Source organism: Excalfactoria chinensis, chromosome 14 (assembly GCF_039878825.1).
Source record: "Excalfactoria chinensis isolate bCotChi1 chromosome 14, bCotChi1.hap2, whole genome shotgun sequence".
Classification (NCBI taxonomy): Eukaryota; Metazoa; Chordata; class Aves; order Galliformes; family Phasianidae; genus Excalfactoria; species Excalfactoria chinensis.
Window position 1 is genome coordinate 10,350,023 of NC_092838.1, and position 24,964 is coordinate 10,374,986.

Genomic DNA, 24,964 nt, shown 5'->3' on the forward strand with positions numbered 1-24,964 from the left:
TCCCCCTCCGCCTCCCTCCTTCCCCCGTCCCGCCCGTCCCGTCCCGCCGCCCCCGCTGCTGCCGCCTCTCGCGAGACGCCGACACGGGCAGCTCGGCGGGGCCGCGGCGCAGGCGCTTTGCTGCCCGTCGGGGGGAGGCCCGGCCCGGGGCGGCGGGGTGGGAGCGGGGCCGGACGGCGCTTCTGCCGGCACTCAGCCCCTGCGGGAGCGAGGCTCGGGTACCGCGGAGCCGGCCATCTTCCAGCCTGTTGGGGAGCTGTGCCGATAGACCGTGTTAGGAGCAGGGTGGGACTGGGGACACAGCACGGCCAAAGGCTGCTGATGGCAAAGCAGCTGTGGCCGACGGTCCGGCTGGTGACACAGCCTCCCCCTGCAGAGATGCGGCTTCAAAGCAGTGCATCAGACTGCAGCGTCCCAGCCTGTGCTTTAAATAGCTCTGAACACTGCAAGTTTTCATGGTGATTCAGCCCGAAGTTACGCAGCGGAGATGTACGCACTCGGAAAACTCGAGTTTTCCCCTCACTTTTGGTCCTTGAGCGCTTGCAAGTCACGCGAGGTTTCATAAACAGAGGCTTGGCTCAGGTTTGTTTTACAGACACACGGTGCTTATTTGATCTTTTTTCTTCTAACTCCGTTTATGTGAAAGAATCCACCCAAGGAACAAGTTTTCCTGACCTCTCTGCTTCACAGTTGCAGCTCTTCCAATTTAATAAGTAAAAGTGGTTGCATCCTTATGGCCATTCACATGTTTGTGTTGCATCCCAACGCAAGAGCTTGAGGCACGTTACATATAAACATGATTTGTGCTTCCTTAAACTACCCTTCATCTTCCTGCCAGCCTGCAAAGGAATGCATGAACCTACAGGTGAAGGTCATCTTCAGATGCGTGGTGGCAAAGCCAGGAGAGCAGCCAGTTCTACTTTGGCATAGGAGTCATTGTTCATTGGAATGAGCAGAACGACTTTATTTGAAACATATTCAAAAGGCTGGAAAAAGAACAATTGAAAAAGCCTGCTGGCTGGAGTTGGTATGTTCCCAAAACAAAAGCCTCATTCCCGCTGTTAAGGTCCAGGCTAACTCTTATCAAGGTCTTCACGTATCACCACACTCCTGGCTGCAGTCAGACCTGAAATGCGTGTCAGCTGGAAAAGAGCTTGCAGCAGTCTCTGCTCCCATAGCCAAACATCTGCTCACCCAAAGAGCATTCCAGGAGTGCTTCACACCTCCCAGCTCTGCAGCAACACGAAGGAATGGCAGGCGAGAGAATTTCTCGGGCTTTTCCATTTGGATCCAACAGTCAGGGAGCCTGTTGGATGTGTGGCATCCACACATTTGCCCCGAGGAAAAGGTGGCGTGGGCTCCATCCTGTAGGAGAGCACTGGTGGGAAAATGAGGTTTGCTTCTTCTCTTGCACTCTGTGATCACCTTGTTGGTTCTGAAGTGAAACTAATACCTAACTCACACAGAAGAAGTAGGGTAGAAAGAGTCATATAGAAAATGTATGTTCCCATTCCCTGCTGCTTTACAACACAGAAGCTAAAATACACACTAAGGCACTTTCCCCCCCCAGACCCACTTCCCCTGCTCTCAGCAATGCCAGTATTACAGTCTCTTGGTGCCAGAGAGTACCTGCACCTCCTGGACCTGTATTCCATCACTCCTTCCCCAGGTGGGGACCAGTACCAACAGCTGGAAAAAGGAGCATCATCTGCAGGCCCTGCACAGGACGGGAGATGAACAACAGTCACATTTCTCACACTTCATTTTAAGTCTCGCTGCTGGTTGGAATGGGGAAGAGGCTGCGAAGAGGTGAGATTTGCAAAGGCACACGGTTTGCACATTGTCACCTTGAGAGAAGCCCAAGGCAACACAGGCAGTGGAAGCATCACGTCACACACTCCCCCTCTATTTGTTTCTGTAGGGCCCATCCTTGAACGTGTGCTGCTCACAGGAGCATCGACTTGTAGCAGAGCGGCTCTTTGAGAGCGTGCCGTGTTGCAGGGACATCTTTTCCCCTTCTGACCACCAGAGAGAAAAAGCAATGTTTTCTGACCTTGTCTGGAAATGACTGTGGGTAGTGGTAGCAGAGGGGCCTCATTTGTTACAGAACTTGCCTATTTCTGCTTCATTCCCTTGCCAGATTCGCTGACAAAAGAAACAACCCTCAGAGCAGAACAATCAGTGTTTTAAAAGTTTCGCCCCACCTCTCTCCTTAATGAAGTGTAATAACCCATAGAGCAGAGCTCTGTGTCCAAACACAGCATCAGAGCCCATGATGACCCAAGCTATGGACTCCATCACCGCTCTGAGAGTCAGAATATTTCACACAGCCAAAGCCGTTCCTCAAGGCTCTTTTTCAGGGGGCAAATTATGTGAAATTTATGTGCAATTTCAATTTATGTGAAAATCATCAGCTTTTAATGTTGGGGAAGATGGTGAAAAGACTGCATTGTCCCTGATCAAAACCTGAAGGCAATGCAGAGAGGGCAGGGGGATCTTGCGTCCAAACAGGGGAAAACACTGAGGGATCCACAAAGAGAGAAAATGCATCACAGATCATTGCTCATCTTCCAAATCACTGCCTTCCATCCATCATACCTTACGTTCTGCATCCCAGTCCATACCAGGCACCTCATCCTCTGCCTTTCCATTAACCTGCCCTCTTATCTTGTCCCTCATATTCCTCTTCTCACCCCCCACCCTCACACTGCTTTCAGCTCTTCTTTGCAATCATAACAGCCCTGCTGTTACTCCAATGAGTCCTGGAGGGATGGATGCAGCTTTGCTGTGGTTCCAATGGAGGTGATGGGGACTGCTCAAAGCTGGGTTCCTGCAAGTCAATCAGTGAGACTTTAGTGGAGAAGCTGTTAGGTGTGAAGGACGTGCTGGTAAAGGCCCATTCTTTAGGCCCTCTTTCCATCAACAGCAAGATCAATAAGTAATCAGCTTTCTACAATAGAAGAACTTTGGCAAGAGAAATCACAGTTCCCACAGAAACACCATCAGCTTCTCAATTCTGCCCACAACACAAACCTTCTATTTCTCTCCATCCCTTCTCCTCCTCTGGAAAACACATCTGTCAGGCAGCACAGCAGTAACTCAGCCCCAAGGCCTGAGGTAAGGTTCATAAACAGAGCTGTAAAGAACCCACAAAATAACCATGGCAGCAAAAAAAAAGTGTGCCTGGGATCTTTTTGATTTCCTAGGGGAGAGACGACTTATGACAGCACCATCGCTCTCAGTTACAATTCCTCCTGCCCCAATAACACCCAAATTTATTGGCCAATTTTAGGCCAAACCTTACAGAAGGGATGAAACACTCCCAGGCAGTGAGTCTATGGAAAGGCCTGGTACACTGACTGCATAGCAAAGCCTGCACAAAGCCCCTGAGGAGTGTTCCATGCATGGAGATATTCTCTTTACTTTTGAGGTTTTTTTTCCCCTGGACTCTGAACATGAAATGCTTTGTTTATTCTTTCTACCTGCTGAAGAAAGGAGTAAATTCCTTCCCTGACCTTATCCTTTCTAGTCAAAGTACCAGCAAGGCTCCAAAAATGTGCCTTATGAGGGTGCTGCACCAGAAATTTCCCATGAAAGGAAATGAATTATCTGAATTGCTTTCCAGAAGCAAGGCTGCAGGCACAAAATACTGAGCGAAATCACAAATACTAGCTTGAAAACTAGCAACCGTGGCAAGATACATGGGAAACATTATTGGGTCAGTGCAGGGGCCATGGTGACATTGCACCCAACTCATCCCCATGCAGGTAGGAGGGGCACAGGACCTCTGAGCTCTGTTTTCAGCCAAGATGCAGACAGAAGAACTCCGAGAGAAAATAATTAAGATCTTTGAGAGTAGAAGTGCCCAAGGTCACCTTTCAAAGCCTCTTCTGCAGAAGGACTGCTAGAAACTCCTGCACTGCTCAAGGACTGATGTGTCGTTCCATTTGCAGCTCTTACCAGGGGGAAAAAACAACAACAAAGGATAGGGGGGGGGGGAAGAAAAAAGAGGGACTTGCACCAGGTTACAGACCAATTCTGTTTCTTCAGACCTTGAAGGAAGGGACCAAGAACCCTGAACCTTGTATCCAGAGCACCTCTCAGTCTCTCAGGTAAACAGGTCATTAGATAAACAATTAGAGCATAGATCAACCATCACTCACCTACAGAATTACTGCACTGGTGTGCCAAGCATGGCAAAGAGCTCAGTGTCTGAGACACATACCCAAAAGCAATGCCAATACTTTGATCTCTCTTGATTTACCTCCGTATCCTAACAAGTACCTCCAGTTTTGATCTGCAAGTTTTCAACTACTGGAACAATATTAATTTTTCTTTGTTTTTTTACTCATTTATAAAAACTGAAGCAACTCCAGAGCAGCAGAAGGGAAGCCCAAGTTTGTGCTCAGTATCAGTGGGTACCTGCCCAAGGGTAAGCAGAGCCCTGTGCACACTAAGGTGTGACAGCCAGAAGCAGTGCCTGGCAAGGAGCTCAGCCTGGTTTCTTCCCAAGTCTGCCCCGTGGCTCTTTCAGACCAATTTGATTCAGCCCTTGCAATATCCAAATTTTGTTCACACATGCCAAAATACATCTCCACCAGCTGCTTGAAGGGCTGCTTTGGTGTGGATTAAACAGCAATCTGGGATTAGCACCTTGCTTTTAGAACACTGCTGGTGAGACATCAATCTCCTGCTGCTGCACAGAAGCCTTAAAACACAACAAGGCATCAGAGCCAGTTTTGATTTAGGATCAATAAGCAGATAGAAGCAGCTCTAAATACATCACACTGGGAGTAAAAATAACAGGGAACAAGATGCAACCCCAAACAAACCAAGAAATCTAAGTACTTCTGCCTAGTCAATTAATTTCCTTTCATAATATTAGTCGTATTATTAAGACAGACTCATTCTCACGGATGAAATTTATCGACACTAAAAACGATCATTTCCTTCCCAGATATCTATTAGAGAAAACAGATCTCGGGGCAGATGGTGCAGGTCTGAATAATCTGTATCAAAATAAAGCTACAGTTAATGACTCAAAAAGACAATTCCCCTGTAAGGTGCTGAATGAAACATGCATTTGTAAGATAAGCCATAAGGAGAAAAGAGAGTCCTGTTCTCTGCCTCTCAGAGCTGCTATCATTCGAATCCTGCATTTAAATGAAATATTGCAAAATTAGCATATATTCAGAAAGGGTTCAGAGAAAGAACAGTTGAAACAAGATGGGATATAATGAGATTTACGTTGGGAAAGACAGCAAATAAAAGGGCACAACACAAATACGTGAATAGATTCAGCGATGTACAAAAGACAGGCCAAGCAGTCCCGCTATCCTTGTTTCTTAGATGAAGGGCAAGAGGTGAAGGATGCAGAACCAGTGAAAAGCAGCGTGATTTGCACAGAGCTGCGCATGTCACAGCAAGGCCAGGAGTTTTGCAGGATCTGAAACCAAGCGTTCATATAGGAACCAGCAGAGCTGAAGTGCACACATGGCAAAGCCTCAGGGCTTATGTGCACCAAACGTGCACCAGCGTTACCAACTGCTTCACTGTAGGCCTGACCCACTGATTGATCTCAGGGCTTTAAGCTCAGAGCCTGGAGAGTTTACAGCAGTTTATCAAGTTTAATCCAGTTAATTCTCCCCCACTTCTGCCTCTCACACAGTCAGACTCATGCTGACTGACAAAGGCAATGAGTTCAGCAGTGCCATTGCTGCTGACAGCAGGAGCCTCCAGAGGTCTGGGACTGCGCTACCAACAGCTGCAGAGCTGAGCATGCCTTCAGGTTCACCCAGCGTTCCCAAAACACTGATCAAAGTCACCCATGACAAAGAAGAGAATTGCATTTCACTAAGTACCCATTTCATTTAATCCCAGGTAGCGATCATTATGAGCCTGCTGGAGCAGATCAGAGCAAGTTGGCCCTGAACTGTGCAGCTCCCAGGGGTTCAGCAAAAGCTGCTTGCATGGAATTCATTGCAGGGCTGGAGCAATTACAGAGCAGCAATTAACCGCCAGCTCAATCAGGCAGAATCAAAGCACTGCCTTGGCCCCAAATCACTTTGGAGAAACACATGAGCTGCACAGACCTGATTCCAAACCTGCATGCCAGAAGGGTCACCAGAGACCACCAATACAAAACTCCCACCTACAAGCTGTTCTTGGAGTGAATAAGCTGATAAAGAGTTGAAAAACTCTTCACCTTCCCATGTCTGTTTTCCCCTTCATAAAATACAGCAGCATCTCCTTAACAGCTCTCAAAACCACCACACAGTGCAGATAAGTAACGTCTTATCAGGAGAGCACACAATTACTGAAACACTCGTTACACAGCCCCACCACTCACAAGCTATGAGTTTCTATAGCAACCACATTTATTTCCACAGTAACAAGTTAAGCTACCTGTCAACTTAATGAGGGCTTTTGCAAGCAGCTCCAAATCCAGAGCACTGCAGTAGACAATTTCACATAGTTCAAGCAGCAGCAAAACAACTTTTCTTCAGTGCGTGTCTCAGAGCACAGGGCGGGCTCTCTGCATCTTCATAACTTTCGATACTTCCACACTTCAGAGAAGCACGCCAGAAGAGGACCTAATTTAGCATTATGCTCCTTCACTTTGAAAATGGCCGGTAAATGCTTAGAAGTCCTCTGCACAGAGGCAGGAGAAAACTCTTCAATTCTTAACTTTGAAAATGATTGAGAAGGCAGCTCTTCACAACTAAAAGGCTTATCTAATAAAGATAAGTATTAGAGAACATCACATCGTTAATGGTGATGCTACAAGTCATGCACTGGTTGTGGCAGAAAGTTCTTTCTCCAGTGCAGCTGAAGGATGAGCTTGGTAAGCACTGGAGATTTAAGTTTTATCTCAATAACGTACACATTGATTGTGAATGAACAAATTCAGACACTGGAAACTAAAACAGATGCTAGGGAAAAAAATCTGACAGCATAAGAATGACCCGTGGATGTTTTACGTCAATATCATTACTGAACAATAACTTTGAAGAGCCTTTCTGATGAAGGGAACAAGAGTGTCGGCTGAGAGATTTGAGCATTTCTGATCACAGCAAGCTCACCTAAGGACAAAGAAAAGTGACTGGTAGAAATGCTGGTGTCCCTTAGCTGCAGACAGCTGAGTGAGCAGGGGTACCCTTTTCAAGAAGCAGAAAACTCACTGCCTTCCACTTCAGGTCCATCAGATAAAGCACCACATTAAGTGAGCTCAGGCACCCAGCAATTTCACTGACCAGTCCTGGAAAGGGGACAGGTAAATTCTGTCATTCCCCTCTAGCCCTCACAGGGAAAGCAGCAGGCCAACAATGTCTTCCACTGCTCTGTCAATGTAGGGAAAATAATTTCTGCTCATAGATATGAATACCAAAAAGTTGCTCCACCAACTTTAGGTGCACTTTTCCCCACTAAACAGGGAAACCTTTAGAAATGAAGTAACACATATGAGATGGAGCCTATGGCACACGTATGAACACTACTTCTCAGTTTTCAAGTTCACTACCAAGTGAGACTGTTCCAGGAGTTCCCAATGCTCATATCAGATTCCAAATGGTTTAAGAAACCAATTTATTTTCTAGTCACTCCATTAATCTTGACAAATTATCCTGCTAATTATAATGAGCTGTAATATCATTGTAAACACAAACACAAAGCAAAACCACAGCAACACACGAGAAAGAAATAGCCATGAGAAAGTGAGAAAACACAATCCAAAGCAACTGTAAAGCAAATATAGCTACCATTCATATTAATCTGGGTATATTTGATCATTTAGGGAAAGATTCCCTAGGAACAACACACAGACAGACTGGTTTTAGTATCGGTCTGCTTTTATTTCCATATTCAGCTCTTTGAGGGAGACATCCTTTCACAATCTGAAAGGAGGAGGATATAGCCCACTGTAGTGCTGCTTCAGCACACTAAAACATGTCATACGAAAAATGGATCTGTTGACTTTTCCCCAAACAAAGTGAACACCTGTCCATGCACTCGGGACATAAAAAGAGTCCTGAAACAGAAACATTGTGGGTAAGAGATGTGCGCTGATGAATCTCACTTCACTGGCGTGGAAGTCAAAAATGCCAGCTGGGAAGTACTGCACAGGAGTCAGGAGTAAATACTGGTATTAGTGGATTTACAAAGAAAATTGAACCCTTAAAAAAAAAAGAAAAAAGAAAAAAGAATAAAAATTTAAAAGCAGTGCCTTTTGGGTATCTCACTGTAACAGGCAGCAAGACTTAAAGGCACTACAGTGTGGCAGAATGGAGAAAATCTGGTGCATCCACCCTTCCAGAGTGCAAGAATATGGATTAAAAACTCCAAAATTGATGTAGACTTTCTGGAAATGAACAAACCTCTTTTCAGCACAAGTTACGATGGTGCTACAGAAAAGGAAAGAAAGAAGAGATGAGTCAGTTGCTGTGCTTTTTACAAACAACCTTACCGCAGATGCTAGCTGGTGAAAGGCTACAAAGTACGTGCTTCACCTGTTCTTAAACTGGTATTTAAGTCCAGAAACCAGGCAGCTTCTCTCCCTCTGCCTTCCATAAGGTATCTCCCACATATGGAACATAGACAAGCTAGATTTATCTTAATCTCTAAATATAAAATCTATTATTTTTTTCTACAAGAGGTAAACAGCTCCATATTGTATTTTGACTCCTTGGATATCCAGGGGCTACACAAAGCTGTGCAGTGACAGCTGCAGAAGGCGTGCTTCCAGCCTCCCCTCCCTTAAAGGCAGTCCTAAACATGACAGAAAACCTGAACTACATTCCTGTGTAAAGTCCCATGTGAATACCTTCACCAGTAAACTTTCTTTTCCCTCCCGAGTACAACAATTTCAAGCTCCTTAAAGAGAGCATCTGTTTTCTCTTTTCAACATACAAAGATACAATATGAATTCGTAAAGCAGAACCTGTGAAATCACTGGATTAAACAGAGATTTCAGCAACAAGCAGTGATGGTCAGACAAGAGAAAGCGCTGCTGCCAGATTTCTAACCATTTCTAGAAAATCATAGATTTCATGCAGATATTTAAACACCTGCTCAGTTTTACCATAGTTAACTTACTGTACAACCTTAAGTATACTATTTAAGCCCTGTCAAATATTACCTAGCATGAAATTCTTACAAAAAGCAAAATTTCAAGTCTTATATTAACCTAGAGTTCTGTCAGTAGCAGAAATTGAAGTTTGCAAGGAGCTCTGTTTAGAAGTTGACCCTAGTTGTCACAGCAGTCATTACTCTGGTAAAATAGGACATAGACAGTATTCCACCCAGTACAGCTCATAAATCTGACAGTCTGTGACCGTATTTAAGAAAGCTCTTGTTTGTTCACTTCAACCACATAAAGCAAACCAACTCAGAACAGCACATGCATTCATGCAACAAGCAGACAACCTTCTGAAACAAATTAATTTACAGTGGCAGTTGACAGTAAAGTTCCTCTTTTCTGAAAGCTACCTTACCACAGTTTATTAGATTACTCTGGTTCTGCAAGGGTAATAATTTCTTCATTGATAAAAAATTCAACAGTCTCCTCCTCCCAGTCGTCAACATTGCTGTCCAGCTCATCCGTGTCTACCCCTGGAATGGAGAAAGGATTAACACAATGCCTCAAACACAGCAACAAGAGAATGATTCTATGCTCTTTCTAGGAACAATTCTTAAAACAGCACTGAAATAAGAGGTATTTGTTGTTTCAAAGCATAACAAGGACATGCTAATCTAAGTGTTCCTGTTCCAGCAGGTGGATTGGACTAGATGATCTTTTGAGGTCCCTTCAATCCCTGACATTCTGTATAGTCTCAGTAAGTGACAAACAAGGCATTGCTGTCTCCCACCATGAGTTCTTGAGGACTTTTTCTTGAATATACATAACACCCAAATCTCTTATGCCAAGGTCAAACTAATGCTCACCTTGAAGCAGAAAGAAGATATGTAAAGCACAGGCAGCCAAGTCTGGCAGCCAGCACTTTCAGTTTTCTCCCATGTAACATCAAAATTCATTGTGATTTAAGAAAATAAAAATCAAGAACAAAACCTCCAGAAAAGGTTTGGCAGGAAAAGAAGAGAGAAAAAGTAAACGAGTTAGCAGAACAGTTGCTACTTTCTAAGAAGTGGTAGCTATCTAACATCAAGTCCTTACAAGTACTGCATGTGGCTCACCTCCTCGAAGCTCCAAGCGCTCGTTCCTTTGCTCCATGTACAGCTCTTGTGCCATCTTGCGGTACTTTCTGAATTCTTCCATCATTGTACGTCTCCTTTCCACCAGCTCCTACAGAGGCAAGAAGCTGTTAACTCATAACAAGCAAAATGCATGCAAAACTCATTTGTTAGCAAGGAAAACCTTTCTTCCGTCCTTTCCATTGACCTGAAAACTTTTATGTAAGAGTTGCTTTGGTAAGGGTTTGTTTTTCTGTTTTTAAAGGCTTTTTCATTAGTTTAAAGAGAGTCTAATATAACAAGTCACTAAGAATCTCAAACTTTTACTTCTGCTTACTGAGCTATCACCAGTGCCTCTCCAGATTCATTACCGCTTAACCTGAAAGTTGAGTGGCATCTGTGTGTAATACCAATGGGAAGCAAGTCTAAGCACCTGGATTAACACAATCACAGATGTTTATTGTAATAGAAATCTAACACAAATGACCATTACAACAATGACATTGTACAGATCAAAAGAGTTTCATTTATGTTATTGTATTTCAAAAATTCTTACTTTTGAAGCTTTGGACTGGCTCAGGCGATCCTTCTGCTCAAATATCTTTGAGTATTTCTTCAGATCCTTCTTAATTTGCTGTAAAACAGAATTTTATTTCAACTAAGGTTGAAGTCAGACTAACAGCCACAATCATCACATTCTAATAAGAATTTCCCTGGCAGTTTTAAGTATGCTTAGCATATTTATAAACTAACTTTTCTAGGCCATTCCCATCCACTGTTATTTTATTTGTTCTTCCTAGCTTACAGATAACAAACATCTCTGTAAGCATTCAATTACAAAAGTCTGGACGGGCTATGTTCAATTGTGTTACTCTTCACATCCTCTCACTATACCATAGCTGTAAGCGCAACCAGTTACAGTTTCTATTCCAAACATAAAGAACAGTTAATATTTATCAGTCACTCCCACAAGTGAGGTCCACTATGGCAATATGGTTTTTCAAAAGCTCAGGGAGAAAGGCAATCCTACAGCTCTAACACTTCAAGCCTCATTCTCAAGGAAAGGAAGATAAACCCTGGTTTGTATATACATACACACCAAACCCACGTCCAACAGGATTGAGTGGAATACACTACCTTTATCTGATCCTCACTGAGCAAGGTAGCTGGCCGTGGTCTCCACAGAAGCTGACAGAACCTGTCCTTATTGTTTTTCTGAAGCAGACGTCCTTGGAAAGTCCACAACCAATACGCATTGTCCACCTGAAAGGGTGGTATAACATCTCAACCAAGGCAAGCTGCAGTTTAACACTCATTCTCACTATATATCTTATAAGGATATTTTAAGAATATTTCATTTGTACATGATAAAAGTAGAATCATTAGTCAATGAAAACAACGTGATCTTTTTGTTAACATCCTCCTTGCACGAGCCAAATTCATCAGCAAAATGGAGCTCAATTGTCCCACAGAACCCTTGCATGAAGTTATATTCTGGATGGCCACACTTTAAGACTAAGCAAGGTCTTCTATCATAAAGTTTCACATTCTCTATCTGTGCAGAAGAGGCTGCAGTGCAATGGCTGGAACCATGTGAAATTAATAACATTCTATGTGGACCACACAGAGGAGATCAAGTTCCAGTAGCTAAAAATACATTTAAGAGACATAATGAAAATTCAGAAAGAGGACACTCACTTTAGAACTGTGAATAGCTCAGCCAAACTACTTTGACAATCAGCAAAGCCTACAGCCCAAATACTGATGTTTACAAATTAATGTGCACAACTATGGTGCAGGTTATAAGTCATGTGACAGGTATCCATTTTCTCTTCATAACCAATAGCCCTTGCCAAAACCTCCAGAAGAGGAAGAAAAAGATGAATGCATTAGTACCTTATGGCTCCACCAAGACACAGAAGTCACGATGTATCTGCCTGTAGGGTCCCACTCCACATCTGAAGCTGTGTAGTGTTCAGCGATGTTCATCATGGTGCAATCAGATGTATCAACAAATGCTAAGGCACCGTTCATGCTGCAAAGACAAAAATGACACTGCTTTACACACTAGCATAGCTCATTTTTTTAAACAGGTTTCACATTTTTCAGCAAGCAGCCAAGAAAGGATCATCCCAATAACGTGCATCTATAGCTAGAAAATGTGATAAATATAACCAAAAAAAATCAACATAAGAACAAAACTTCCATCAGTAAGTTCAAGGACCTTTAACCCATTTTACAGTTTCTAAAGTAACAATGAAAACATTACCATCAAGCTACAGCTGAAGTTCCACAACTGTAGGCCAAGATATTTAACAAATGAAGATAAGTTCAAAAATAAAAATAGATTTCTCAGATGAGCAGCATTACTTGTCTGAAACACACAAAGCCAAACACTGCTCAGCTGCTTAAGTCTTCACCTGCTCTAATGTGAAGCTTTTGATATATACACATAAACTGTGTATGTATACACATCTGTATATAAACAATACAGCTTTGTTGTAAAAGCATTCTAAGAGTACAGCCCACAGGAAGGCAGAAGGCTATGATGACAACCTATACAAGAGCCACATGGATTAATTCAGTCAGCCAAAGAGGTGTTTCTAAATATCCACTCTGCTGTTGAAAGAATTATTCATCATTTTATGTGCCAGTCAAGGTTACTGTTTCACGTTAGAGCTTGGTTCTTTATATCTTCTTTGTCTTCCCTTTGTTTTTACAAAGCCCTATCAGAGTTACACAGTAATGCAACTGGGACAGGGTTTCAATAAAGCAATGAAAGCCCTTGTGAGCTTCAATAATGTCAAGTACCTAATTGATTCAAACTGACAGGTTACCAGAAGTCAAAGTAATTTCCACCCCCCACAAACCAATACTCTTAAAGTCAGTAAGATTTTTTTTTTTTTGTCCACTGAAATATCAAAACTTTGTCTTGATACATTCATGGAGATAGCAAATACTTTCTGATAAGATCACCGAGCCCTTTTTTTCTTCCCTTAAAAGCAGTATGGCATTCAATAACCTGTGCAGTGCTCACCTTCTGAGGCCAGCCAACACTACAAATTGACCTTGAGGACTCCAGAATATCGTGTTTGCCTGCTGTTTGTCAAACGTTTCTGGAAAGACACAAAGAATTCAAGAAAATAATCACAATCCAATCCCATCAGTTAGATCATAAGCAGTAAATACATTGATTACTCAAAAGACATCCAAACTCAGCAAGGAAGTCTTTACAACAGTCATTAGCTCCGTGCTTCTAAAGACAAAACCCAGTAGCACAAAAACATCTAAAGTCAGCAGAAAAAAAAATATGGAGATCAGATGATCCAACACCCATCTTGAGAAAAATTTTTACCTAGTCAATTAAGCCTGTGTTATTGCCTTGCACAAACATCCCAAGACCTCATAATTGTTCTAGCTTGTAAGCCATGTGTTCTAAGATAATGGACTGATTTAAAGTGGAAATAGTTTAGCTGTCACCAGAAACCTAGATTTCTCAAATATGTAAAGTATGGCACCTACTGCCACACTACCACAGCCAGTCACAATCTGAGTTTGCTACACACAAATTGCTTAACATGTGCATTTCATTTATCTTTCCTATTACTTACTGATGAGTTCTATTTTCCCATTGTTTTTAACATGGTAAAAGGAAACTGAAATTCGTGGAGTTTCTCCATGCAGCACAGCAAACTTGCTTCCATTTGGTTCCCAAGCAAAGGCTATGATGCTTTCTGTAAACAAATAAATAAAAAACAAGTGGTCAAAAGAATGTAAAAACAAACAAACCTATAATAAAGAGCTTCAGTTACAAGCACTTATCAAAGAAAACCAAGATGCTGTAAAGGGAATCCAGAAGTTAAACTCTGCCATAAAAACTACTTTTAAAAACAAAGCTTGATAATGCAAGTGCAGGACCCTGTGGAAGCATTATGACAGACACAAGGTCTCTCACACTACAGGGTATTTTCAGATGATGAGGCCTTCAACTTTTCAACTATTTTCAGTTCTGTCATTAAGTTAGCTACAAGCATGAATAGCAGTGAAAGCTTTGGCTTCTCACATGTCACATGAGAAGCCTTGCAACGTGAATATCATAGTTCCCATCAAGAGTAAGTGCCCTAATTATCATCAACAAATGTTACACGTTGATGTACCACATCTACCAAAAGCAAAGGCTAGCTAGAACAGTTAAATATCAGGATGTTGGAATTACCTTTCATTTCCACCACATCCACAGGCACCTGTTTCTCTCTCATTCGGAATATTTCAAAGTTGGTCACTACTCCCTGCAAAGGCCAACATCAGCTTGTTAATCAATACAGAAGCAGCAGACCAAACAATTTGTTGTTTTTAAATCAGCAGGCATAGAAGGATGGCTATGAAATTGGCCCAAGGGAACTCAGGATGACAGTCACAGCTCAAGATGAGGCTCAAGATTTGTTTCCTTAATAAACAGACAAACAGTGCACATTACCAAGCACACCCTTAATCTTTCTGTTCTGTTAAAGAATAACAGAAGGATTGGATATGGTATATTTTTTCAGACTTTAAATTTAGCTGAAGAAGATAGAATATATGGTACATTCTGCAGCACAGCCTATGGCTCCAACAACTGATTTTACAGAGAGCACAGAAAGAGACCTAGCACTCATTTAAAAAAAATATATATGAATTAACTCCACTACATCAGTAAATTCAAAGCAAATGCTGGATGCAAACATGACACATATTTGGCTCTCTACATGCCTCAAAAACTCAATAGTTAGAGCTACCTTTATTTTTCCATTGTACAATTTACACTGGCTGGGTTGAAAGACAATATTGGAGGGAAAAAAAATATATATATGAAGTACGAGCATGAAAGGAACCAAGTTTTATGAACACAATCACAGTCTACACACCTGTGTGCCTTTGGGAGTCCTGTCTACCTTCACACACAGGTAATCACCATTCTTCTGCCAGTGTAGTTTACAATCTACAACGTTGAACAAATTCCGCACACGGATTTCTTGTCTGGCAGGCAGTTGCATTAAGGTCACTCTTGCTGGGATGTCTTTGTCCTCAGGCACCCAGAAAGCAATTATGTTACCACCTGGAGACCACGAGAAATCTCTACAGGAATAAAGTTAGACATATTCCATTTTAATTTTTAGTTAGAGATACTACAAGCAGAAACTACTTTCAGCGTTCTGAGTACTGCAGACAAATATCAGTTCTCACTAAAAAGGTATATATAGAGCAGCAACTCAAGAGTTTCTAGCCTTACACATAACATGTTTTTAATTGCCCTTCAAACCTGCTACACCATCATTACCAAAACAGTAAGATTCACTAAAGAGAAGTGTAGTATAAACCCAGACAATCTGTGAAGCAAACTAATGAGCGACTTCCCTCTGTGAAATTATAGAGAAGACAATCCTCCTGCACCTGAGCATGCTGAATGATATAACTGTTTTCCAGAAGGCGCCTCAAAAACTCACAGGACTTAGCATTTACTGTGCAGGTATGCACAAAACCCAACTAGTTCCTTGCCAATAGGAAGCATACAGCAAACCAGTCTTAAAAGGTATTACATAAACTGGATTCCAGTTGGTTTGGTAGATGAAGTACCAGGATGCCAAGTTAGATACCAGACCACACATTACCATAAAGAAGATTTCTAGGTACAGACTGTACTGCACAGCTAACAGCTTAAATGGAAAGATTTCTGCTCTTTATTTTTTTTTGGCCAGTTTGCCTAATTTGACCACTTCAGTGTGAGGCTACTTGTTCCATAGTCACTATAAAGATTCACTTCACTATTTAGAAGTCCCAGACATAAAGACAAAACAGAGCAGTTACTTGTAGAAAGGGATATACTCACCTTATCCCATTGATTTTCAAGCTTTTTTTGTCCAACAATCCCATGGACTGAAAAAAAGAGAAAGTTATCAGCTTTCAAGTAACGTTCTTGCACGTACAATAAGAGTAGAAGGCTTATGTGTGAGAATAAGCCAGGAAACTGTGGACAGCATTGAGAGATCCTTTATCCCTTATATTAACGATTATATATATATGCCACAACAACCAATAAGACTAATTTTGTGCAATGATTCATTTCAATGAATAGCAGCCTATACTATAATAAAAACATAAAACAGACTATGCTATGATTTATTGTGTCTTTTGGGTATTCTGGCACACATCCACCACTAAGGCCGGAACAGTATCACATAACCTTGATTCTGTTAACTGCTATACTGAGCACTCCAGGCTTTCTAGCAGCACAACAAGAATGTTGCTGTCAGGCTCAGCTAGTTTTTGATCCAGGAAAAATAAATAAATAAAGAGAAGAGCAAATGGATTTCTTCCATTTTAAGCTCTAGAGTACATTATTAAAACATTCTTTAAAAAAGATAAATGCAGACACTGTACAGCAATAAACACTGAGCAGAAACAAAACAACAACTTACAGGTGTTTCATAAATGCTGAGGGTATCTGAAGTCATTCGAGCAAAGAATTTACCATCATGACTCCATCTAAGAAAAAAAGAGAATAAGCTAAGAGTTGCCTGTTCATTAAATAAAGTCTAGGGCTGCTCGCTCTCTAATGCTGCTTTGCAACCTACTTAAAAATAGGCCAGTGAGCTGAGTTTTCACAGTGGAATCCTCGTTTCTTTTGCCCAGTCAAAATATCCCAGATGATAATAGCCTGTGGGTCATCCTGCGTGTCCATCAAAGGGCTGAAGGTCACTAAATATCTACAAAGGAAACAATCAATTTTACTCTTAAAATTTGATTCAGTACATGAGTACAAGCATGCTTTCATTCAAATGCAACGCACTTTTAAACAGCACTTCCTCTAACAGGATGTTCTAGAGGTGAGGAAAAATCTTCCAAGGCACGGTAATTCCTAGCATCCCTTCTGCTGAAAAGCCTCTAGATTTACAAGAAAGTTTTCTTGTACTGATCTTACATGGGAAAATCCCCCAGTCACGTTGTTACCTACTATGCAGTTTTGTGACCAGAACACCACTGACTTCAAATCAAATACAAACCCATAACCTGTGCCAACCCGAACTAGAAGTATGCCAGACATTCCCATTTAAAGATAAATAATCTCTTTCAAGTACAAAGAACAAAATGTCACTGCTTCCAAGTACCTTACTTGAAAACTAGTAAGATGCATCTCAGTTCTAGAATGACTTAGGAATGATTCCCTAAAGAACAAATGTAAAAGAAAGCTTAAAGTATTAGTTCCAATACTACAGATGTAGAAGATGCTCCTCAGCTAAATTTTTCCAGAGAGCCAGAAGTCTAATGCTACAGACATCCCATCTAATCAAAGAGAAAAGTACCATTCCCTCAGATAATAATGACTTCTACAAAATTGAACTGGCAGGCTTCGCTGAACAGGAACTCCAGATTATGTTAAGTACGTTCCCTGAAGTCAAAGCAAAGTTTGACAGTTTCCCTTATTCTGAAAAGGATCTAAGTATGAAAAACAAAAGGCAGAGGAGAACTAAAGACTCGAGTTACATAAGATTTGTAAACATAGCAGGCAGAATGCACACGCTTCACACTTTTGATCTCTTCCCCCAAACCAATGTCATACTCCATACCTTTCACAGGGCGAGAAGTCAATAAGCTGCACTCCCTGGTGACTAAACCTTTGAATTTGCTTGAACTTCTCTCCACCCCAAAGTGCAATGCCCCTCTGGTGGAATGTAGCCAGATAGGTACCCTTTGGGGACCAACGTACGTAGGTTTCTGTCCACCGCTGGAATTAATAAGAATAAAAAAATAAGCAAATAAAACCATTGAACTTTGTGCTCAGTAACTAAAGGGAAAGGACTCCACATGTGGTTAGTAAGCTCATATTTCACAAATCCACTTGCTCAGTGAAGATCTGAGTAATGTTAAACCAGTTTAGAATTAAGTTTCACACACAATTTACAGTACTCATTCTTCAGTAGAGATTGTCTAGTCTTACTGATCTCCAAAAGTATTACCCAAGGACAGTAACAACCATGGCTGAGTAACAATTACAACAACCCAGGATTATTTCTTGGATTGTAGTTCTTGCAAGAACATCTCCGTGCTCATGAGTGTAAGGTGGAATGATACAAAGATGGTAACAGATATTCAAAAGGTTATTTATGAGGAAAGACTCACCGATATGGATGCCTTCACTGGGAAATGCTGAGGCAATCTCCACCAGGGAGCAATCTCCAAGTGATGCTGCCTTAGTGGTGGTCAGCCCTTAAATGAGGTCTAGCTCCACCCCTTCCGGGAGCAAAGCTAAATTACTCTCATCTGTGCTCCCACAGCTGACCCAACACTTGCCTCAGCTGATTAATCAGAGGTTTAAATTCCTCACACTTCGAACAACACTATGCTAAGTCAGAAAGGTACCAACAACACAGAGCATGGCCAGCGCTACCCAAGGTGATGAGCAAAAATGCTCTCCACCCCAGAGACTGTTTTTTCAACTGTAACACATGATGGTTTTCAGAGAAAGAAAATGTTTACAGGCACATGCAGTTCTTAGCAAGCCAGCTGGCTATAGCAGGCGGGCACACTAACTCTCCCATTTACAAGGTATTACCAAACCAGCTATTCCTCTTCAGCACTTCTGCAGTCAGCACAAAGGGAAAAAAAAAGACCAGAAGCTACATGCTTAGGTACATACTCAGCACCAACAAACAGTACTCCTCAAACTCTGACTATGCATTTTCACTCAGATCTTCCTGAATCACCTATGGCATACAATGTGCATGTAATGTACTAATAAGCATCATGGATAGGTTAAAAAAAAAAGAAGACAGACAAGTTAACTCCACATTTGTTTTATCTATGCAGCTAAGTCTAATTCTAAAGGACATAATTTTCACTACTTGTTTTCCAAAGGAAGTAAAGAGAGAAAAGCAGGAGAAGATTTTCTTTTTCTAATTGACAAGCCTGAAATGTTAAGAAATGAATGCAACTGACAGTGTAACTGCAATGTACAGCACTTCCACGACACTCACTGCTCTGTCCTCAATTTGAACAGGCTCCTTGATATCATTCCAAAAGATGGAGGTCCGGTCTCCTGACTCAAAGATCACACTGTACTGATCCCTACAATCAGGATCTTCCAACCAGTAACGAAGATTCCCCTAAGAAAAACAAAAGATCGTCAGTGAATCAAAGATCAGGAAGACAAGCAAATTGCTATCTATATGGCAGGTGGAAGCTTGTCATCACATAGCATGCACCACTGGCATCCTATCATTGCAGACAAGGTACTGAAGTGAAATGATATAATCCTGGCAATTTGAGGTTGTAATGCTATAATGGGATGACAATAGCAGGGTGGCAAAGTCTTTGGCTACAGCAAGTGAGAATGAGCCCAAATGCAGCAGCCACCAATGCCTCAGATAGGCAGGATCTCCAGCAAGAGATACCCTCACCTCCACTGCCAACCCTCAAATGAGGTCTTCCAGTCACTCAGGTGCATTGCTTGCACCTGAGCTCCCCTGGGTTGGCCCTACTTTCCCACTAGATGCTCAATCACTGTTTCAGACCCTAATTTAGCATTTCCACTACAGAAGCTGAGTACAGATCATAAAAAGGTAGACCTTCAAGGTAGTTCAATAACATTTAATACATTTTGCATTAAGTAACATGAGGTTTTGTTTGTTTTGTAGGTTTTTTGTTGTTGCCCTTTGGGGTTTTATTTATTTAACCATCCCTTCCTCCAGAGTGCATTTTACAAAGCTAGTGGTAACAAACACAGCGGTTGCCCTCAAGCATTTAAAAATATAATAAGATGCTTTCAAAATTCTGTTTTTAAATAGCTTGCATCAAGTCACTGTTTATCCCAAGTTTCTAGGTGGAACTCCAAGCAGAACCACTAAGTAAGTGAGAACAAAGGAACCGGAGCATACAGTCAGTATTGCCCATCATTAACTTCATAAATTGTTAGTATTTGCTTCTCAAAAAACCCTTACCAAATCTTTAAATGGCTGTTTCTCAGGGATTTCCCACTCATCACTGATTGTCATATACCTGAAAGAACAGTTTGAGTGGTTACACTTAGTGTAGGTACTCTTGATTAGAATCCAAAAGACTCCATAAACATGCAATAGCTGCACTCACTTGTCAAAATCTGTGAAAAGATTAACTCTGAAAGTGTGCTGCTTATCCAGTTTGTATCCATCTGCATTCTTGACAGCATCCACTGCATGAGATGGAGACACGTACTCCAGAAAGATGTACCTACAGTGCAGGATTACAAGAGTCTGTTCATTGGTGACTACATAGAAGAATGAATACATTAAAGACAAAGTACTGATGTTAATAACGATGGGTAAGTCAGAGCAGCGCTTCAAACCTAACTCCCAGCAGGTGCTATCATGACTCACCCTTTTGTCTTCCCATCTGCTTCTGGATAAAATTCATTTATAATTTTACCAAACTTGGAAAATATTTTGTGGATGACATTCTTGAGTTTCTCCAGTCGGTCCGGTCCAACCTGGGGAACGTTATCCACTACTATCACTGAATCAATTCCATCTGCTTCCTGCGGCTGGTCTTTCAGTACATCACCAAGTAATTCTGCAAACAAAAGAAGAAAATGAAGTACTGGCCTACATAATGAAAGGAGAAAACTGAGGGATAAAAATTACAGTGATATTGAGAGAAGACTGAAATTCAGGAAACTGGTTCAGTAGCATTTTAGAAATCTGGTGGTCAATGAAACCTTCATCACAGAAACAAAGTGGATACAAACCACCTCACCATCACTTGTTTGTTGAGATGTGATATTCCTCCACTTCTTGACAAGCTTAAAGGAATTAACTCCTAAAATCTTTCTTAAAGAAATGCATTGGAGACATCAACAGTGCTACTATTAGCTTGTTTCAGGAGCTGGAATTGGCTCAAGAAGCCCTCAAAACCAACAGAGCAGAACACGGTAAGATTCACTACCCAGGCTTTGTCAGGTAGACTTACCCAAATCATAACCACATGACAGATCTAACACACACCTCCCTTCCACACTACAACAGCTTTAGCACAATTCAAAACTATCTTCCATTTCAGAAGCTCTGCACATATTAGCATCACTATAATTACAGAAGAGAGCTCAAGCTCATTCAAAACCTTTAATTAAACAAGAAAATTAAGGCGTCTTAAGTAAGGGCACTACAAACCACATTAAGCAAGCAACTAATGAATACAAGTACATCTTCTGTACTCTCTATGTTCTTCAACCATACTAATTCCCCTTGCCTACCATTCTATACATTCATTCAGTACTTGCTGGAGGGACAGACTGTTCAGTCCCTGTGTTGTCAGCTGCAAACTTCTCACCAGAGTAAAACTGCCAAAATCTTGCAGCATAATTGAAATCATACAGGAAAAGAAGGGAGAACATTAAGAATGACCGTAACCCAGCAACTGTGGTTTTCCTATCACACCAAGATTAAAGCAGTTGAAAGGCACACAGTACAGCCCTACGTCACACACAAAATTAGGAGCAACAAGAATAGCAGTAGGTTTCTAGACACAGTTTACCTGTGGAATGTTCTACATATCTTACTCTAAGCTGTATCTCAAGACAATTCCATTTAATTATTTTGTATCCACAAACTTAATCCCACTGGTAATGTAGAACTTAAACATGTTTGGGTTGTGTTTCCCTCAACTTCTTTCTACAAAGATGAAAGCTCACCCAGTATGAGCCAGACTCAGAAGAAAGAAAATAAGAAGCTGCAAATAAGTTAACTTCTAAGCACATATAATACCTTAGAGCACATTAAGATATGTTGCCATCACCCAGCTAGCTAACAACACACATACACTGAAGCCACTTACAGGTAACGTCTTGCCTGAGAGCTAAGAGATGGGCATGGAAGCATCTTCAAAAACTCTAAGGACTGAAAGAGGGAATTTCAAAACCTGATATTATAGAAAAATAAAAATTTTAATTATAGAATCTTTATATCTTTAGTTCTTCTTGCATATAAGATGGAAACGTCCTACAAGGAACCAGGTTATTTCCACAAAATCTTATGGGGAAAAAGAAAACAATAATCCTTAGGCTCTAATAGTCACTTTTTCATAGCCAATTCCCACAGAAGGCTATGAAAGGAAGGAATGCTTATTTAGCTCAACAAAGAAGTAGACTACATTCTATCCTAAATCAGAACTCTAACAGGTTAAACACATACCTACACCGTGTAACTCCTCTACCTTAAATGCAAAACTACGAACAAAGAAACCTTCAAAGGGCAAGCGGCTGGTTCAGCCAGCTCTTCTCCCACAGGCCAGAAGAGAGGGGTGTGGTGGGTACATGGCTATCTTCAGCTGGCAGAATTTTAAGGACCTCTCTCATTATCTGAACTAAAGCTTCATCGAACCTGAGCGATGATCTGACATACTCCTTCTATGGAAGGTGGAACAGCTGTTCTGCTGTGCCAACACCATTCTGGGGGAAAAAAAAACAACCAACTTAAGTCAAACTATCACCTGAGATGATCCAATCTTAAAGCCAGCCTGGCTCAAAATTATTTCTGAACACATAATTCTTATCATAAACGTGGGAATATGGAAATAACCTTGTATCGGTGATGCTGATGGCCTGGAACTGATTCTCCTGTGGAGTTATCAGGGTAAAGCAAAAGGAATAAGGCAGTTCAAGAAGTAGAACAGGCAGATGGAAAACCAGACCAGCAGGAGTGACTAAACCTAAACACTGTAATTCAGCCACTAACATTGTATTATTCATACAGCTGAAGAGTCAACCAAATTAATCCTAAAGAACAGAAGAATACAGGAAATGTTCTGGGTTCTATCTACACACTGACATGAATGTGATAATCCCCAATGTAGAGGAAGCATCCAAAGCAAACACTTCAATAGACAACAAGAATCCAGTGATAAACCTGCAGACACTTTTGCCAAAGTGTCTCTAAGATACACGCATGCTCAAAGTGCTATACAGACTGCTAAGAAAAACACACTTTCTTAATTCAATATACTTCTCCGCTTATTTATTAAGCTAAACATAGGACTGGATAAGAAAGCACAGTTACCACCTGTATTCCACCACCAATTCAAACCACCTGCTGACTCAGAAAGCAGCACATGCTTTAAGAGGCATTTTTCCAGTTCTGATACGTGTAACCATTACGGAACCTACAGCAGCATTTACGTCAGAGTAAGAACTGGCACAACAGACAAGTGGATTTGCTGTTCAAGAATTGACACGGTTAATCTTGGAAGAGCTGTCCGAAACAGTAGAAATACTGAAGCACTTTATACCAAAGACAGCTACTACCATAACGCCTTACGGGAGCAGACGACAGCTGGGTCATTCTTTGACACTCAGTATCCAGCTTTTCCTCAGAGACCCCGAGCTGCTCCACACCCGCAGCTCACCGCCTCGTTTCAGGAGGGCAGCGCTGAGGGCACCCGAGCGCTCGGACACGCCGAGGCCGCCCCGCGTTCCCGCAGCGCCCCGGCCCAGGCCGCCCGCCCCGAACCGGCCCCGCGCAAACCTTCGTCGCTGATGTCGTCCACGAAGCCCTCGGGATCGCTGAAGGAAAGCTCGTCCTCGGGCTCGGCGGGCGCGGCCTCCCCGTCCTCCCGCGGCGCGCAGGGTTCGGCTGGCGGCTCGGCCTCGGCCGGCGGCTCGCTCTTGGCCTCCTCCGGCGGCGGATCGGCCTCGGGCCCGGCCTGAGGCTCGGCCTGCAAGGGGCTCTCCCGGCCGGACGCCGACTGAGGAGAGGGCGTCTGAAGCGGCTGGGGCTCGGCGGGGAGCTCCGAGGCGGCGGGTGGCGGCTCAGGGGGCCCCTCAGAGCCGCCCTCTTCCTCCGGCCCTTCTCTCTCCTCTTCCTCCTCCTCCTTCAGTTGCTGCTGAGGCGGCGGTTCCGTCGGCGCTCCGTCGGCCTGCTCGGGTTCCTCGGCCGGGTCCTGGGCGCCGGGCGGCGCGGGGCTGTCCTCGGTGCCCTGCATGGGGGTCGGTGCGGGGCCCCACCGGCCGCGCGTTCCCAGCTCGAGGGCGACGGGAAAAGGAGCGGGGGAGGGGTGGGGAGGCTCCTACCGCCGGGCCATGTGCGCCAGGCCCCGCGAGCCGCCGCTACCAACGGGCGGGGGAGGCCGGGTTAGAGCAGCCCTGCCCCGATGGAGCCTTCGTCCGCCGCCGCTTTCTCCCTGTTCTTCCCCAGAGCAATCTCCGCCTCTTTCGCCGCTCACCCCTCTCGCTCGCCCAGCAGCGCCGTCCGTCCTTTCCGAGCCCTCGCGGCTGCGGCTCCCCCTGCTCCGCTGCTCCGTGGTTGAGCCCAACATGGCGGCTCCTGCTCCTCCGCTGAGGTGGGGTTGGGCCGAACCATTTCGCGGGAGGCCAGAAGCGGAACGCGTCAACTGGGCGGGCGGCGACCGAACCCTCCGTGCGCTGCCGGCACCTCAGGCCATCCCCACGTCCGGCAGCGGGCAGGAGGCGACAGCAGAACACAGCGGAACTTGCCGCCTTCCCCCCCGCGGATCTCCCGCCATGAGCTCGCCCAAAGGCGGCGGGGCGAGCGCGGGCGCTACCAAAGCTCGTGAGGGAGGGGCGCTGCTGCTCGGCCGGAGCCACGCCAGGCGCCGCGTGGGCCCGGCCCGGCTGATACATCGCACCGCGGCCGGTCCGGAGGGAGCTGGGCCGGCATGGCCGGTTGGATTAAGCTGCCCGTGGGCTGTGCGTGCACGGCCAGCTCCGAGAGCTGAGCTCTGTGTCCATTAAACCATCACTTTCTGCTAAGGACACTTT

General features: G+C 43.2%; 1 protein-coding gene across 2 annotated transcripts; it reads right to left on the reverse strand.

The window, feature by feature from the left end:
* Nucleotides 1–7,832: 7,832 nt before the first annotated feature.
* Nucleotides 7,833–24,304, reverse strand: EIF3B (eukaryotic translation initiation factor 3 subunit B). Of its 2 annotated transcripts, none has more exons than XM_072349459.1 (19): nucleotides 23,712–24,303; nucleotides 20,574–20,766; nucleotides 20,308–20,427; nucleotides 20,160–20,217; nucleotides 19,197–19,325; nucleotides 17,790–17,947; nucleotides 16,797–16,928; nucleotides 16,641–16,707; nucleotides 16,052–16,098; nucleotides 15,090–15,300; nucleotides 14,402–14,474; nucleotides 13,797–13,919; nucleotides 13,223–13,301; nucleotides 12,082–12,220; nucleotides 11,323–11,448; nucleotides 10,742–10,819; nucleotides 10,189–10,297; nucleotides 9,489–9,606; nucleotides 7,833–8,399 (listed from the first exon to the last, which is right to left on the reverse strand). In XM_072349459.1, exons 1-18 carry the CDS (start codon nucleotides 24,166–24,168, stop codon nucleotides 9,503–9,505), a joined length of 2,403 nt encoding a protein of 800 aa, XP_072205560.1. In that variant the 5' UTR covers nucleotides 24,169–24,303; the 3' UTR covers nucleotides 7,833–8,399; nucleotides 9,489–9,502. The 2 variants fall into 2 exon arrangements, with proteins under 2 accessions (XP_072205560.1, XP_072205561.1); XM_072349460.1 differs by having other exon boundaries at nucleotides 8,274–8,399; nucleotides 9,484–9,606; nucleotides 23,712–24,304.
* Nucleotides 24,305–24,964: the final 660 nt, after the last annotated feature.

Coding starts and splice junctions, on each gene's coding strand:
- EIF3B (XM_072349459.1), bottom strand. CDS start 24,168: ATGCAGGGCACCGAGGACAGCCCCGCGCCGCCCGGCGCCCAGGACCCG. Junction 14,475..15,089: donor GGACTCCCAAAGGCACACAG/GTGTGTAGACTG, acceptor TGGCCTTTGCAG/GGAGTAGTGACCAACTTTGA. Junction 12,221..13,222: donor GTGTTGGCTGGCCTCAGAAG/GTGAGCACTGCA, acceptor TTGTCTTTGCAG/CATGAACGGTGCCTTAGCAT.